General features: G+C 41.0%; 1 protein-coding gene across 1 annotated transcript in view; it reads right to left on the reverse strand.

Moving 5' to 3' along the window:
• Positions 1-5,346: 5,346 nt before the first annotated feature.
• The window catches only part of card11 (caspase recruitment domain family, member 11), a 221,073-nt gene continuing 209,373 nt past the window's right edge, over positions 5,347-17,046 (reverse strand). The window contains exon 24 of the mRNA XM_048609736.1: positions 5,347-12,733. Coding sequence (XP_048465693.1) covers positions 12,526-12,733 — 208 coding nt within the window. The 3' untranslated portion in view covers positions 5,347-12,525. The remainder of the gene's footprint in view (positions 12,734-17,046) is intronic.

Raw genomic sequence — 17,046 nt, forward strand, 5'->3', positions numbered from 1 at the left:
ACGGCCTAACTTGTCCATTTGCCTCCTCGTAACCTAACCCCTGAAGTCCAGGTATCATCCTTGTAAACCTGTGTTAGATTCCCTCTAGGGCCAAAACATCCTTCCAAAAACGTGGTATCCAGATCTGCTCACAGTATTCTAAGTGGGCTGTAACTTGAGTTTGGTATGACTGCAGCATAATATCTGCATCCCTATACTTCAGCATTCTTTCAGGCAGAAGTGCCAAGTTGATGATCTTTCTTGATGACTTGAGGTCCCTACCATTTTAAATGTTGTCCTTCAGCTAACTTGATTCATTCAACATAATAGCGTGAAATCACTGCGTGCACTAGAGGCAGCCACAGGTTATGGGCTCAAATAACATTGTGTTTGTAACATTGAAGATTTATTCCAGAACTAGTTGCATTCTTAGACTAACGGTTCTAGTGCAACTGGAACACCATCCTTCCAAGTGAAACATTCACATTGAATGTGGGAGTTCATGGAAGCAAATGTTCATGGATGTCCAGAGCAAACATGATCGATTAACTGCAGTAAGTGTTTATAGCTTGAGTGGCTTCAGCTCCGACTTTGAGCTGGAGGCTGAACTACAGACCCTAGTTCATCTCCAGGAGAGAGAACATCACCTGGATACCTTACTCCAGGAGACAGTTCCCACTCCTTGGGACAAAGTCTTTTGATTTGACCACTCCTTAGGAAAAGGAGTGTGTGACTGTCAGTGAAGTAGGTACAGGGACACAGGAGGCAGGAGTGCATGAGCCTCAGTAATTGTTCAACAGGATTGATAGTCTTTCAGCTTGTTTGAATGACGGGAGAGCAGCGTGGAGGATCTAAATGAATGTGGCATCATGATACAGGGAGCCTTCAAGTCAGGAGAGCACAAAGAATGTGGTAATAGGCAATGGTACGTAGAGAGGGATAGACACTATTCTCCTCAGCAAAGAGCAAGAGTCCAGAAGGCCGAGTTGTCTGTCCAGTGTCAACATCTGCTCAGGGCTGGAGAGGAACTGTAGGAGTGCAAGGATCCAATCATGTAGGTACTGAAGATTCTGATAGAACAAGGGAAGTTTCTGCCAATGCAGAATAAGGAGTTTGACACCAAATTTAAGAAGCAGAACTTGGAAGGAAATAATCTCAGGATTATTACCAGAGCCATGTGCAAATTGGCATTGGACGAATATGCTTGGAAAATTAATTGCTCAAAGGTTTGTGTGGGAGAAGTATGTTCTGGTTCATGAGGCACCAGCATCAGTATTGGAATAAGTAGGGTCTGAACCTTTTTTTGGACTGTCTACACCTGAACTCTGCTGGGGTTGGTGTTATAGTGAGCCACATAACTAGTGAAGTAGAACAGGTGGTAACCTAAATTCTTGGGGCAATAGATCAAAATAGGGAAGTTGCAGAAAATGACATTGTTTAAATGGAAAACAGACTGTGGGGCAGGAAGGAGTAAAATACAAACCAAAGACTCAATCAACAGATAAGACTAGAGGTTACAAATATGATAAAAAGGACAACATTATAGGCTCTGTGTATTGAATGCACACAGCATTAAAACAAACACTTGAACTGAGAATGCAGTTGGAAATCGGTAAGTATGATTTGATAGCCATTACACCAACTTGAGTGCAGAATTAGGACGTAGATTATGATCCAAATATTGCAGGGTAGGTGGCCTTTAGGAAGAACTAAAAGGTAGACAAAGCAGGAGGGAGGGATACCTAAGTTCAGGATTAGAAGTGCTTTGGGTAGAATTGAGAAATGATGATGGCAAGAATTTGCTTGGGGTGGTGTACTGGCCCACCAATAGTAACATAGGTTTGTGTAAGAAGAAAGAAATAATAGGACATTAAACTCCTTCGTGATAATCTGTCAGAAAAGTACAAAGTATGTATAGACTTGCACAATCAAATGGGGAAAAAAGTAGCCTGGAAGGGGAGTTCATAGAATGTTTTCAGTATAGGTTATTAGAACAGCTTAACTAACCAGAGTTAGACCTGGTATTTCACAACAAAATAAAACTAATGACTTCATAGTGAAGGTACTTCCCAGTTAGCAAAAAGGAATAAAATGACTAAAGCGGAAGCAAAATTCAAGGAGAGAAGAATGGGAGCAAGAATAGGGCAGCATGGTGGTTTAGTGGTTAGCACTGCTGCCTCACAATGGATTTAATCTTCTGTTTTTTAAAACAAAAAGTGGCTGGTGAGGTAATGGAGATTTCATATTTCCCAAATTCTCTAAATTCAGGGCAGGTTCCTTTCTTTTAAACGAGTTCTCTTTTCTAAGTTTAGTCAGCGGAGACAAAGCTTTAGTAACAGGCCAGTTAGCTTAACTGCCATCATAACCAAGATGTTTGAAGTTATTATCAAAAATATTTTATCAGGGCACTTTAAAATTCAAGGTAATCACGCAGCATAAGCATGGTTGTATATAAAGGAGTTGTGTTTAACTGATTGAAGTTCTTTAGGAAGTTACATCTTGTAGATAAGAACAAAATAATGGGTATATTGTATTCCAATGTCCAGAAGGCATTTGATTAAGATACTTCATCAAAGGCTATTGCAGAAAGTAAAACACATGGTTTACGGGATAACATTGATATGGAAAGAAGATTGGCTAGCCAACAGAAGAAGAGACCAGACATAATTGGGTTATTTTCTGGTTGGTAAGATGTAACACATGGTGAGCCACACAGTTTAGTGCTGATACTCCAAATTTTTTTCTTTGTATCTTTTTTCACTTATCTAAATGATTTGGGTGAAGGGCCACAAGTATGGTTAAAATCTGCTGATGACACAAGTAGGAAAGTAAGCTGTGAAGAAGACATTAAAAGAAGCTACAAAGGAATATGGACAAGTTAAGTGAGTGGATAAAGTTCTGACAATGGAGTATAAAGTGGGAAAATGTGAAGTTGTTTATTTTGATATAAAGAATGAAGAAGAGATGTTATCAAAATGCTGGGAGATTACAGACCTCTCCGGGCACCCAGATCCCCGTAATGAATGAATCACAAAAATTGTGTATGTAGGTGCAGCAAGGAATTGGGAAAGCTTACAGCAATGATCATTTTTAGAGGAGTATCGAAAACCTCCTGACTTTAGTAATGCCTCAGGTATATAGTACTGGTCTCCTTTAAATAAGGAAGAATATGAACACACTTGGAAGTAGTTCAGAGACAGTTTGTGATACTAACAACTTGATTGGGTGGAATGCTTTATGAAGAAAGGATGGAAGGTTAGGCTTGTATCCACTGGAGTTTAGAAGAGTACTAGGTGACTCAAGGGAAACAAAAGATCCTTAGGAGTCTTAACCGGATGCATGTAGAAAAGATGTTGCCTGGGAGATTCTAGAATGAAGAATTCACCCATTTAAGACCAATCGGGATAATTCTTTTGCAGAGGCTCATGGGTCTGTGGAACTCTACTTTCACAACTCTCTCTTTTGAGAAAGAGAGTCTTTTTTATTTAAAAAAAAAAAAAAAAAATTAAGGCTTAGGTAGATAAGTTGCTTCAATGAACAGGAGATGAAAGCTCCTCAGGTAGGAGCAACCATATTAGTCATGATCTTATTGCATAGTGGGGTAAGTTCAAAGAACCAACTGGTCCCTTCCTCGTAATTTAGATATATGTTGAATGTCATTATTCATTAATTTGTTATAAGTTCACTGCTCCCCAACACCCCCACCCACACCCCCGCCCACAGCTTCCTCAACTGCACTTCCTCATTCTAAATCTTTTAAGGAGTCTATTAATTCTCCCAATTTCTTCATTTTATCTATCCTGATGATTTTATAATTTCCACATTTTCCTCTATTTAGAAGTCACCCTCAAAACTGATCGTACACTTGACTATGTCCAACCCATCTCTCTCACGTCTGCTCTCGACTCTTTACTTCCTTGTCAGAACTATGGTAAAGTTCCACTTGTCCTTATTGTCTGTTCTAACCCACTGTACTGAATTTCCACCATTACTGCAATCTTCAATTCCATTTTTTTTTCCCTCCCCTGATGAGCAATTCAAAGGGTCTGTTACCTATGCAACAGCCTAGTTCCATTCAGTACTCTTAATACCCTGCACCCTTCAAAGTGCACATGTCAACACAAATACAGATGTAACACTTGCCGTTTTATCTCTTTCCCTCCCCTTGCTAGGTGCCGAACACTCCTTTCGGATAAAGCTTCTTGTGCACTTCTTTCAGTTTAGTGTACAATGTTCACTGCTCACCCTATGGTCTCCCCTACATTTAGAAAACCAAATGCAGAATAGGTGATTAAGTGTTGAGCTGGAGGAACACAGCAGGCCAGGCAGCATCAGAGGAGCAGGACAGTTGATGTTTCTGGTCAGGACCCTTCTTCATTTTCTGATGCTGCCTGGCCTGCCGTGTTCTTCCATCCACACTTTATCTCTTGACTCCAGCATCTGCAGTTCTCACTATCTCTGCAGAATTGGTGACTGTCTTGTGGAATGCTTCTCTTCAGTCAAATGCATGACTCAAAGCTTCATGTGGCTTGCTATTTTAATGCACCATCTTGCTCTCATACTGTAATCTCTATCCTTGGCCTGCTATGGTATTCCAATAAACTCGAGGCACCTGTTGATTAAGCACTCTACACGGCCTCATTGCAATCAATATTGAGTTCAGTAACTTTAGACTGGAAGCTCTGCTATCCTATTGTTTCCTTTTCTTTACACATTGCCTTTCAATTTTTTTGTCCTGGGACAGCAACTATTGTGCCAATCACAACTCTTCTGGACCCATCTTTTTGTTTCTTTACTTTTAATGTCTCCTATCCTTTCATTTCTTTTTTTGTTCTTTTTCCAACCTTTCCAGCAACTTACAAGCTATTGTGTTGGCAACTTTTCCCCATTCTGCTGAAAGGTGACAAAATGAAATGTTAATGCTGTTTCTCTCTACTCCAGATACTACCAGAAATGGAGTGTTTCCAGCAGTGTGTTTGCTTTTGGAGATGTCAAGATAGTCGACCGCGTGCTTGGGCAAATGAGTTGCAAGGGAGCATTTTAAAGTAGGACAGAGAGGTGGGGAATTTTGGGAAGGGAATTCCAGGGTCCTTATAGCTTTAAAGTATTATACTGAAGTTGATGTGATGTAAAATTGGGGATGTTCAAGAGGTATTAAGGAATTTAGAGAAAGGGGCTGCAGGACTGGAAAAGGCTACAAAGTCAAATTTCATACAAGTTCAAATTTGCATTTGTGCTACATGGAGAAGCTAGGTATTAGTAGGCTGACTCTGGGGAAAAAGACTGATACATGCTGCTATTAGTATTTGATCAGCAAAGACACAGATTTTATTAATAAAATTGTTTTAAAAATTTTATTTTAACATGTTCATCTAACAATCCATACTAATCAAATAGAATGCTACAAACTTTAACAGATTTGTGCACTCCTTGCTTACATTCATATTTTGAAGGAAGGGTTTCGGATCATGCTACAGAAGACACAATGGGAAAAGGTAGAAAATGTAAGTATGCCTCATTCAGATTCATCTTCAGATGAGGTGACATGATCGTGATCTCCTCATCTCTCGGGATTTTAATGCAACAATGCTATTAGTCCTCAAAAAGGACTTTTAATGAAGCAAGGCACCACAGAGTATGGATCTTTTCTCCAGTTTGCACCAGTGGACATTGGATTAATGATTGATGCAGAATTGAATTCCTCAGTATCATGTCAAACATCACTGGATTGAGTCAAAGCAGAAGCAAATCGTGGCTTGCTATCAGTCTTTCTACATCCTTTGTTTTGGCTGCTGATGGTTTTGTGGGAAGCCTGGTATAAAACTGAGCTTGTGCTGAAGTAGTTTAGAATGCAGTAAATGCCATTAACTTAAAGGAGATCCGACAACTTTAGGCTTGCAACTTTGCTGAATCAGACAGAGCTACAGTCTGGTCATAAACTGGATTAGTGGCAGTTGCCAAAAAGAAGGGTGTTGTCATTAGATATAGCAACTGTTGCGCCACTTAATTACCTCGGCATTGTGGAATAAAGCTTCAAATCCCAAATGTCAGTCTCTGGAATTCTCAAACTATTGCTAAGAGAGGATCTTCATTTGTTGCTAGTGGGATGGAATGTGAACTAATTTTGAGTGACAAAGGGCAGTGATTAATACTAGTGTCATGGGCAGTTGTGACACTAGCCGCAGTTACATTCATTTTGATACAGAAGCAGGGAACACTTCGCCACACGCACTCTCAGATTATTTGTCATTATTGCACTGTTTATATAAAATACTCCATCCTGCTTATTTTGTATAATCATGTTAATTAAACAAATATCAGAACCACTGGTATGACATTAGAAACAATGGAGAAATCACTACACTTCACTTGAGGAAAATGTTGAGCAATAGGAATCAAATGAATTTTCATTTGAGTTCAGTGTATTTTCCTCTTTGCAGGGTTTACATTCTTGGAAAATCATGCAAATAACTAAGATTTCATAATGCTAACTAACTGGATATGTTCCAACAATTCTAAAGTTTAATAGAGATTAGAGATAATAAAAAAATTCTATTGGAAAGATGGTTAAATAAAATTTTTTAAAAATCATATTTACCCTTGAGGCTCTCTAGCAAAATGCACTGTCATGACAAAAATGATCAAATATACAAAAACTTCAGTAAGCAACAAAGCAAAAAACATATGAACTGCATATTTGTTAGTTGAGAGAAAACAGTGCAGTTTGTCATGGACACTTTTTAATATCTTAATCTTTTTCTTACATTCATTTGTGATTTTTCTGTTGCTGACATTTTTTTTAAAAAAAACCTTGTCGAAAATAACAAAGGTAAACATTGGACCTGCAATGGACAATATGGTATACATAATGTTTTGTACAGATAATTAACTGGCAAATGGTGAAGACAAGAACAGCAGGACTTTACTGTAGAACAAAATTCCACTTTTTTGAGAAGGCAGGAATAAAATACCACCCTTCCTACAGATACAAAACTCTACAAGATGGTAAGGTACTCAACTATTTCACTAGTTTCACATTCTTCCTTCTGAGCTCCACTAGAAAATGATCAAACATTCTCTGCAGTTTTCAAAATCAACAATCAGTAGATTTTGAAAGTTACCAACATCTAATACTGTAAAGTGAGGCTAACAGGAATGTCAGGCATCAAAGAACACTTCGGATTCACAATATACAAAATTATCCCAGGCAATGTATTTCAGTGTAACATCATGTCAGTCTTTGTATGGTTGAAAGAGGAACTTAAGGCATATTACTGTTGCATTCAACAGCAACAACATGAATGGCTGTTTGTCTCCCCCAGGTTAGGGAAGTCCAAAACTGGAGGGCATAGGTTTAAGGTGAGAGGGGAAAGATGTAAAAGTTGCCCCTTGGGTCTCTTTTTCAGGCAGAGGGTGGTGCATGTATGGAATGAGTTGCTAGAGTAAGTGGGGGAGGCTGGTACAATTGGAGCACTACAAGGCAACTGATGGGTACGTGGATTGGGTTTAGAGGGATATGGGCCAAATGCTGGCAAATACGACTAGATTAATTTGGATATTTGGACAGCATGCACAAGTTGGACTGAAGGGTCTGTTTCCATGCTGTATATTTCTATGACTCTATGTGGCTGGTCAGGAAGCAGAAAGGATGGTAGGATAACAGTTCAGGTTTTAAAGAAAACGTAGACCTAAGATAATGACAAAAGTTCATCAACTTGAACTATTAACCATTCCTAACATAAGGAGTGTTTCCAGCATCATCTGTTTATACTTTGCTTTATTATAACATGGATGCACATGTAATAATCATGAAGAATCCTTAGATTCTGGAAAAGTCCTAGAAGATTGGAAAATTGTGAAATGCAAGACCCCTTGGTCAAAAAACAGACGGACAGAAAAAACGTTAACTATTGCTTAATATGTCAATGAGAAAATGTTTGCAGCTATTTTATGAAAGATACAATACAACATTTAGAAATGCATAATAAAGCAGAGTTGGCATGACTTCATGAAAGGGAAATTGTCTGACAAATTTTAAGAATTCTTTGAAGAGCAATCAAGTAGGATAGTAAAGGGGAACGAGTCAACGTAACACATTTGGATTTTGAAAAAGGCATTCAATGAGGTACCACCTTTCAGGCTATTTAATAGGTTAAGAATCCACTGTGATCTGGGGTAGTACATTATTAAAAAGAGAGAATCATCTATTTATGCTAGAGGACAGACAGTTAGGATAAAGGGGTCATTTTTAGCATTGCAATCTAACTAGTCCAGTGCCAGGGCCATAATTATATAGATGACTTGGATGAGATAAGTATACACACTACCACCTGTTTTGTGTCATCTGCAAACTAGGTAAAAGGACAAGTAGTGAGGATGAGACAAACTCTACAGCGGGATATAGACCGGTTCAGCAAATGGGCAAAAACTTGGCAGATGGAACATAATGTATGAAAATGAAGGTTATGCACCTTTTGGATCGCAGAAAGAATAGAAAAGCTGAATGTTATTTAATGGTGAGAGTGTAGAAAGCTGCACCTCCAAGATAGGCATTGGCATAATGACGATATCACTGGACAAGTAATCCAGAACCCTAGGCTCATGTCCTCGGGACATGAGTTTGAATTGGAATTTCACCATCCGCTGTAGTAGAATTCAATGAAAAGCTGGCATATAGCCATTTAGGGAAGGAAATCTGCAATCATGGCCTGGTCTGGTACACATGACTGTGGACCTACAGCAACGTGGCTGTTTCTTGGGGATGGACAATAAATGCCAGCCTAGCCAATGATGCTAGCACCTCATGAACAAGTGTTCCTTTTTTTAAAAAAAAAAATCATGTGCATAAATTGCAAAAGCTAACATCCAAGTTCAGGTGATGGGGAAGTCTTGAAAAACTATACAAGGCATTAGTCAAGCCACACCTAGAATACAATGAACAGTTTTGGTCACCTTACATAACCAACTTATACTGGCATTGGAGGCCTTCAACAGAAGGCTCACTTGCTTTCTCCCAGGTGAGGAGAAGTTGAGTAGTTTGGGCCTACACTCATTGGAATTTTGAAGAGTGAAATACAAGAGTCTAATGGGGCTTGAAAGAGTAGATGTGGAGAGGTTGATTTTTCTCCCTTGTGGGAGAGTCTAGGACCAGAGGGCATAATCTCAAGAGGAAGGGGCTACCTATTTAAGACTGATGCAAGAAGGAATTTCTTCTCACAAGGTTGTGCATCTGTGGAATTCCATATCACAGTGGGCTGTTGAAGCTGAGTCATCAAAAATGTTCAAGGCTGAGATGATTTTTTTTTCATCTGTAAGGGAATCAAGCATTATCAATTAAGGCAGGTAACGAGTTGAGAATTCAGATAAGCCATGATCTCCTTGAATGACAGAGCAGACCTGGTGGGCTGAATGGCGTACTTCTGCTCCTACCTCCTATGATTTTACGGAAATGTGCAAAGACATTCCACGTGAGTGTAATCAGGCAGATATTTGACACAAAACCAAAGATGACATTAGGAGTGACTAAATCTTTGGTTGAAGAGATGGATATCAAGGTGGGCCTTGTGTGGGAAAAAATAAGATTTTTTTTGATGTTGAAAGGAATGAGATCTGAAGCTAAGCTCAGGGTCAAGTAGGATGTCATTGTTTGTAAAGTGTTGGTTTCAACCAATGATTGTGGTGGGAATGAAGTTTTCAGGGGACCAAATATCATGGTTTCAATCTTAAACTCATTTGGAAGAAATTTAGAGTGGATGGACAGAACTGGATGTTAGACATGCAGACTGATAACACAAGCAGTGAAAGGTCTGACTAAGTGGCGAGATGGAGGTAGATGTCAGCATCATGTTCTACATGAATGCTGATATGTCTTCATGTGACATTGCCAGAGGGCAGCTCACAGAGGAGTGACAAGCTTAGAACCCTATAAGAGTCCAGTGAGGGCAAGAATAGAAACCACTGTTATGGCCAGGTAAGTGTGATCAAGCAAGGGAATTCCATTGAGATAAAGTGCTAGAAGAGGATGGTGTGATTTCCCATTTTCGAAGGCTGAAGAAAGGGGGAGAAGAATGAAATGAGTTAGTGCACCATAATTACATTCGGAAAGCAATAGTTTGTGACTTTTTATTCTCATTCATGTACTGTGTGTGGGTGTTGTTGGCTAGGCCAGCATCTATTTCCCATCCCTAATTGCCTTTAAAGGTGATGGTGAGCAGTTTTCTTGAACTGTTGTGTTACCTGTGATGTAGGGACATCAATGGTGCTGTCAGTAATGGATTTCCAGGATTTTGACCGAATGACACAGTTCTAAGCCAGCCTAGTGAGGTGCTTGCAAGTGAACTCTGCGGGTACTGATGTTCCCTTGTATTTGCAGTTTTTGTCCTTCTGTGCAGAGACTCTGATAGAATGTTGGTTAAAGGCCACTTCAGTATTGTTATAACCTAATTGGAAAAATTCAGATGGGTTGCTGGAAAATGGGCCCTGATTTGAATGAAAACAACATATTCAAAGTTCTTTTGAAGAGGAAAGGGAGATTGAATGGGTAATAAAGTTAGAGATCTAGGGTGAGTTTTTTGAAAGGAAGGAGGACAGTGCTTGAAAGGAACAACAATGATGTCATGTCATAAGCACAGGAATCAGAAAGAAAAGTTGGATGGTCAATAGTTTAGTTGAAACTAAATCAAGGGAAAGTTAGAGCTTGAAGAGGACTTTGGGGGAAACAGACATTAGATGCAGGTTCAGGACCAGTGAGGAATAGGAATCTTGGGCAGAGTTTGTGGGAAAGGGATGGATGTGTAAAGGTGGCAAAGAAATGAAACTGGACAGACTACCTGGCTTTGACCTAGGCACTGGAAAAGAACAAAAGAAACAACCCTGTCAATCCTGCAAAGTCTTCCTTACTAATGTCAGAGGGCTAGTGCTAAAATTGGAAGAGCTGTCTCTCGGATGAATCAAAAAAGCCTGACATGGTAAGTACGACTATATACCAGATACCCCTATCACCATCCCTGGATATGTCCTGTCCCACAAGCAGGACAGACCCAGCAGATGTGGCGGCACATTGGTGTAGTGTCAGGAGGGAGTTGCCCTGGGAGTCCTCAGCATTGACTCCAGATCCCATGAAGTCTCATGGTTTAAGGTTAAATATGTAAAGAAGCTTCTTGCTGTTTAACACGTATTGTTCTCCCTCAGCTGATGAATCAGTACTCCTCAACCTTGAGCAGCGCTTAAAGAAAGAACTGAGGGTGGCAAGGGTGTAAAATATACTCCGGGTGGGGGATTTTAATGTACACCACCGAGCGTGGCTTGACAACGGCACTACTGATCAACCTGGTTGGGCCTTAAAGGACACTGCTGCTCGACTGGGTCTGTGGCAGGTGGTTGAGGGAACCAACAAAAGGGAAAGACATACTCTATCTCCTCCTTTGTGCATCTGCAGCCAGCAGATTCATCTGTCCATGACAGTATCAGTAAGAGCAACCACTGCACAGTTCTTGTGGAAACCAAGACCCGCCTTTGTGTTCAGAATACCCTTCATCTTGTTGTGTGGTACTATTACTTTGCTAAATGGAATGGATTTCAAACAGATCAAGACTGGGTATCCATGAGGCACTGTAGGCCGCCATCGGCAGCAAAATTGCACTCCAGCGCCATCTGCAATCTCATGGCTTGGCATATCTCCCATTCAACCATATGGAAATTCTAACCTATAATTTTTCAAATACTTTTCCTTTTTGACTTCTCTAGTTCCCCTCCCTTTTTTATTAAAAAGTCTTAATTCACCACAGAGGAAATTCCCTCCATGTATTTTGTATAGTTAAATTGTAAACCTGTATGTTTGTACAAAAAAAACACTACTTGCTCTGTGACAGCTTGTGCATATTGGAATATACTCCACTCCAATGCCATGTTGGTTTACATTTGGAAGTCAGGGTACTCTAGAATACAACCTCTTCGTGGATGTCTTGAAACCTTGATCCAACAACAGCAGGAATGCATAAATGGATCAGGTTACCAAAGTAATTCCCCACTCCTCTACTGACTAAAACATTGTACTCAGATATAATTCCTCAAATCTCTTTATAGAAACACGGATGGGTGAGTGTGAAGTACCTGAGTACTAAGCTCTTATTGCTCAAGCTTTTATTTCACCACCTTGGCTTTGAGCTTGCAATCATGTAAGCAACACAGTGAGGATTTAAAGAGATAATTCTTTCTTTCTCGGTAGCATTCTTCCTCTGTAAATGATGCAGTCACCTACAGCTGCATCTCAAGAATTCTTTCTAAGGCACTATAATAAGGAAAAGCGTTTTCATTGTGGTATTCACCTTTTTTAAAAAAATACAAGTTTTTGTCTGTTTAAAAAATGGTGTTCTGAGCATTTTGTGTTTTTAACAAAGCTACCTTGCTATGTAAGAATCATCATCGATTGCTTACAAAAAGCATCCTCCGAATCCCTCCTGCAGGACTGACTTACTGTTTGGTAGTTCATGCATGGCAAGGGATTTGTTATTGGTTTAAATCCTGTTGGTTACAGTCAGTGAAATCCTAGAGTTGATCTTGATCAATCCAGACTGTCTTTCTCTGTTCCTCGATGATTTTCTCTTTGATAATTTTGATGAGCTCCTTGATGTTGCCCCATGTATCAGCTTCCACTGTTGTATACAAGCAGGGGAGGGATTCAAGCTCGCTCTCATTGGAACGGCAGCTCTTCAGAAACTCTTCCTCACCACTGTCTGGTTTTGCTGGCAATCTCCTGTAATTAGACATATTCATTCACCTCTTTAACAATGTTAAACATCTTGTTTCAATGTTGCCAGCGTATGATATTTTAAGAAGATTGAGAAAATGCAGTCAGAGGACAATTAACCTCTGATCTTTTTGATGGTACTCAGTATATACTTGACTGTGAGGATCCAAATTTCACTCTATGCCAGTCTATAACCAATCTCCAGAGGCATAAAGGTGAGGGCCAGAGAACAATTCACCTCTAATGTTGTCTCTTTTCTTGTAGGGAAGTATTTTGCCTTGGCTTAGCTTTTTACCAAGTTTTTCAATGATTTCTAAGTTACTATTGCATCACTGGACTTCACAGCTGACAGAAGGAAATCCCATTTTTGTTAATTTGGGGAAAGAGCTACTCACACAGATCCCTTATTTTGCCTTTTTCATATATCCTTTAATGCTTTTCTTTTTCAAATAGTTATCCATTTCCTTTTTAAAAGCTGTTCAGGATTCTGGGTCTATTTCTTTTTTATTCTGGTAGGGATTTTCACTCTTCACAGCTTTTTGCATAACAAACTAAGATACTTTTCATCAGTCTTCACAGTGGAAGACAGCAGCATACCAAAACTTCAAGTCCAGGGCAGAGGTTAGTGAAGTGACTGTCGTATGGGTAAGGTGCTGGGGAAGCTGGGACGTGTGAGGGTGGTTAAATCACCCGGGCCAGATGGACTACTCCCCAGAGTTCTAAGAGGAGATAGTGGGGCCATTAGTGGTGATCTTTCAGAAATCACTGGAGTCTGGGAAGGTCCTAGAGGACTGGAAAATGGTTAATGTAACAGCCCCTGTTCAAGAAGGGAGGAAGGTAAAAGTCAGGAAATTTATAGGCTGTTTAGCCTAAACTCTATCATGGTTAAGATTGTAGAGTCCGTTCGAAGTACATAGTAAAATAGGGTGGAGTCAGCATGGCTCCAAGGGGAGGTTGTGCCAGAAAAATCTGTTCGAAATCTTTGAGAAAGACATAGGACAGCTAGTGGACGTGATCTATTTAGATTACCAGAAGACCTTTGACAAGGTGGTGCATAGGAGGCTGCTAAGTAAGATGACAGTCGGTGGTAGTGGCATGGATACATGATGGGCTAACTGGCAGAAGGCAGTAAGTGGAGATAAATAGGATCTTTTTCAGGAATGGCAGCTGGTGAGTAATGGAGTTCCGCAGGGGTCAGTGTTGGGACCACAACTATTCATGTTATATGTTAACCATCTGTATGAGGAAACTGAGGGTGTTGTTGCTAAATTTGTAGATAACCAAGACAGGTGGAGGGACAGGTAGTGTTGAGAAAGTAGGGAGGCTGCAGAAGAACTTGCCCAGTCCAGGAGAATGGGCAAAGCAGTGGCTGACAGAATACAATATGGGAAAATCTGAGATTATACACTTGGTAGGAAGAACAGAGATGTAGAAATAAACTATTTGCTAGATGGAGAACGGCTTCAGAAATCTGAAGTACAAAGGGACTTGGGAGTCCTTGTTCAGGATTCTCTTAAAGATAACGCATGCAGGTTCAATTGGCAGTTGGGAAGTCAAATGCATAGTTAGCATTCATTTTGAAAGGGCTAGAATACAAACGTAGAGATAGACTGCCAAGGCTGTACAAGGCCCTAAGCAGACTTAAAATACTGAGCAGTTTTGGGCCCCTTTATCTAAGGGAGGATGTGCTGGCATTGGAGGGAGTCCAGAGGAGTTTTGTAAGAATGATGCCAGGGATCAAGTGCTTGTCATTTGAGTACGAGTTGAGGACTCTGGGTCTGCATTTGATGGAGTTTAGAAAGTTGATTGAAACTTAGAGGCCTGGAGAGAGGGGATGTGGAGAAGATGTTTCCACTAGTAGGAGAGACTTGGGACCTAAGGGCACAGTTGGAGTGAAGGGACAACCCTTTAGAACTGGGATGAGAAATTTTTTTCAGTTAAAGGGTGGTTAATTTATGAAACTCATTACCACAGAATGCTTTGGCGGCCAAGTCATTGTGTCTTTAAGACATTGGTTCTTTTTTAGTAAAAGGATCAAGGGTTATGGGACAAGGCAGGACAATGGGATTGAGAAACATATCAGCCATGATTGAATGGTGGAGCAGAATCTGAAGGGCCTAATTGTGCTCCTATATCTCACGGTCTAATGCTGTTATTTCCCTTTCTCCTTTTGATAATGGTCATCAATTTTTATTCTTTCTCGTTAGTTATTAAGCAGGAAGTTAATTCTTCCCACTTATCTTTCCAACGCTAAACACTTCCTCTGTATGGTTCTTGTGAAACTGCCTGGTTTCTCTTACTTGTAATTATAAGCCTGTGAATATCAGCTGGATTTAAAGTCCACCAACAAGCTGGACAGTTACAGCAAGGATACTGCCAGTGAGCCACCTCTGACACTTAACCTAAACAATTTGTAAAAGCTTAGAATTACCTCCTTTTTGTATTTAAGTTTCTGCTTAAGCCTGAGGATCCAATATCCTCTTTTTTTTTTTTTTATTTATAGGACTTCGCTCATCATAAAATAATTACACCTCAACCTTTTGACTTTCAGTTCATTTGCCTTTTTAAAACTCCTCCATTTGATACTTGTTTTCTCCTCCTTAACTCCTCCACTTTTTTTTGTTTGCCTTCCTCTTAATTCTTGCCTTATTTGTCTATCAAAAAACTAACTCTGCCCTGAACAAATTCAATGACTCGGCCTCTGCTGCATTTTGGGCAAGAGAATAACAGACCAATGTTCTCAGACAGCAAAAAAAAAAATCCTTATATTCACGTTCAAAGTGAACCTTCTAAACTCTTTGACAAAAGAAGACTTCCTGCTCATACAGGTATCCATCCAGTCAAGTCCCTCAGGATTTTCTTTTGATAAGATCACTCCTGCTGCTTTTCTGCTTTTCATTCCAAAACAGACAGATTTATGTTTCCCACACCATACTTATCTGCCAAATTTTGCCCATTCATTTAACCTATCTATATCCCCATGTAGACACTTAACCTCACTTTTGTCAACCTATTTTCCCACCAATCTTGATGCCATGAGCAAGTTTAACTTGCGTCAGTCCTTCCAACCAAATCTTTTGGTGTACACTGTAAATAGTTGAAGCACCAGCATTGTTCCATATGGCACGCTACTGGTTGGAACTTGCCAATCTGAAAAAGACTTAGTGATCCCTGCTGTCTGTTTCCTGTTAACGTTCTTTATCCATGCTGATGTTATTCCTGACAGCATCTGCGCTTAGACAACAAGGTGCAGAGCTGGATGAACACAGCAGGCCAAGCAGCATCATAGGAGCAGAAAGGCTGACGTTTCAGGCCTAGACCCTTCATCAGAAATGGGGGAGGGGAAGGAGGTTCTGAAATAAATAGGGACAGAGGGGGAGGCGGATAGAAGATGGATAGAGGAGAAGATAGGTGGAGAGGAGACAGACAGATCAAAGAAGTGGGGATGGAGCCAGTAAAGGTGCGTGTAGGTGGGGAGTTCTGAAGGGGATAGGTCAGTCCAGGGAGGACGGACAGGTCAAGGGGGCAGGATGAGGTTAGTAGGTAGGAGATGGGGGTGCGGCTTGAGGTGGGAGGAAGAACACGTTAGGGAGGTGGGGATGAGCTGGGCTGGTTTTGGGATGCAGTAGGGGGGAGAGGAGATTTTGAAGCTTGTGAAATCCACATTGATACCATTGGGCTGCAGGGTTCCCAAGCGGAATATGAGTTGCTGTTCCTGCAACCTTCGGGTGGCATCGTTGTGGCAATGCAGGAGGCCCAGGATGGACGTGTCGTCTGAGGAATGGGAGGGGGAGTTGAAATGGTTTGCGACTGGGAGGTGCAGTTGTTTATTGCGAACCGAGCGTAGATGTTCTGCAAAGCGGTCCCCGAGCCTCCGCTTGGTTTCCCCGATGTAGAGGAGGCCACACCGGGTACAGCGGATGCAGTATACCACATTGGCAGGTGTGTAGGTGAACATCTGCTTGATGTGGAAAGTCTTCTTGGGGCCTGGGATGGGGGCAGGTGTAGCACTTCCTGCGGTTGCAGGGAAAAGTGCTGGGTGTGGTAGGGCTGGAGGGGAGTGTGGAGTGGACAAGGGAGTCACGGAGAGAGTGGTCCCTCCAGAAAGCAGATAAGGGTGGGGAGGTCGGATTGCAGATGGCGGAAGTGTCGGAGGATGATGCATTGGATCCGGAGGTTGGTGGGGTGGTACGTGAGGACGAGGGGGATTCTTTTTTGGTTTTTATTGCGTGGACGGGGTGTGAGGGATGAGTTGCGGGAAATGTGGGAGACACGGTTGAGGGCGTTCTCGACCACTGAGGGGTGGGGGGGGGGGGGGG

The sequence above is a fragment of the Rhincodon typus genome, chromosome 21 (genome assembly GCF_021869965.1).
Source record: "Rhincodon typus isolate 14 chromosome 21, sRhiTyp1.1, whole genome shotgun sequence".
Classification (NCBI taxonomy): Eukaryota; Metazoa; Chordata; class Chondrichthyes; order Orectolobiformes; family Rhincodontidae; genus Rhincodon; species Rhincodon typus.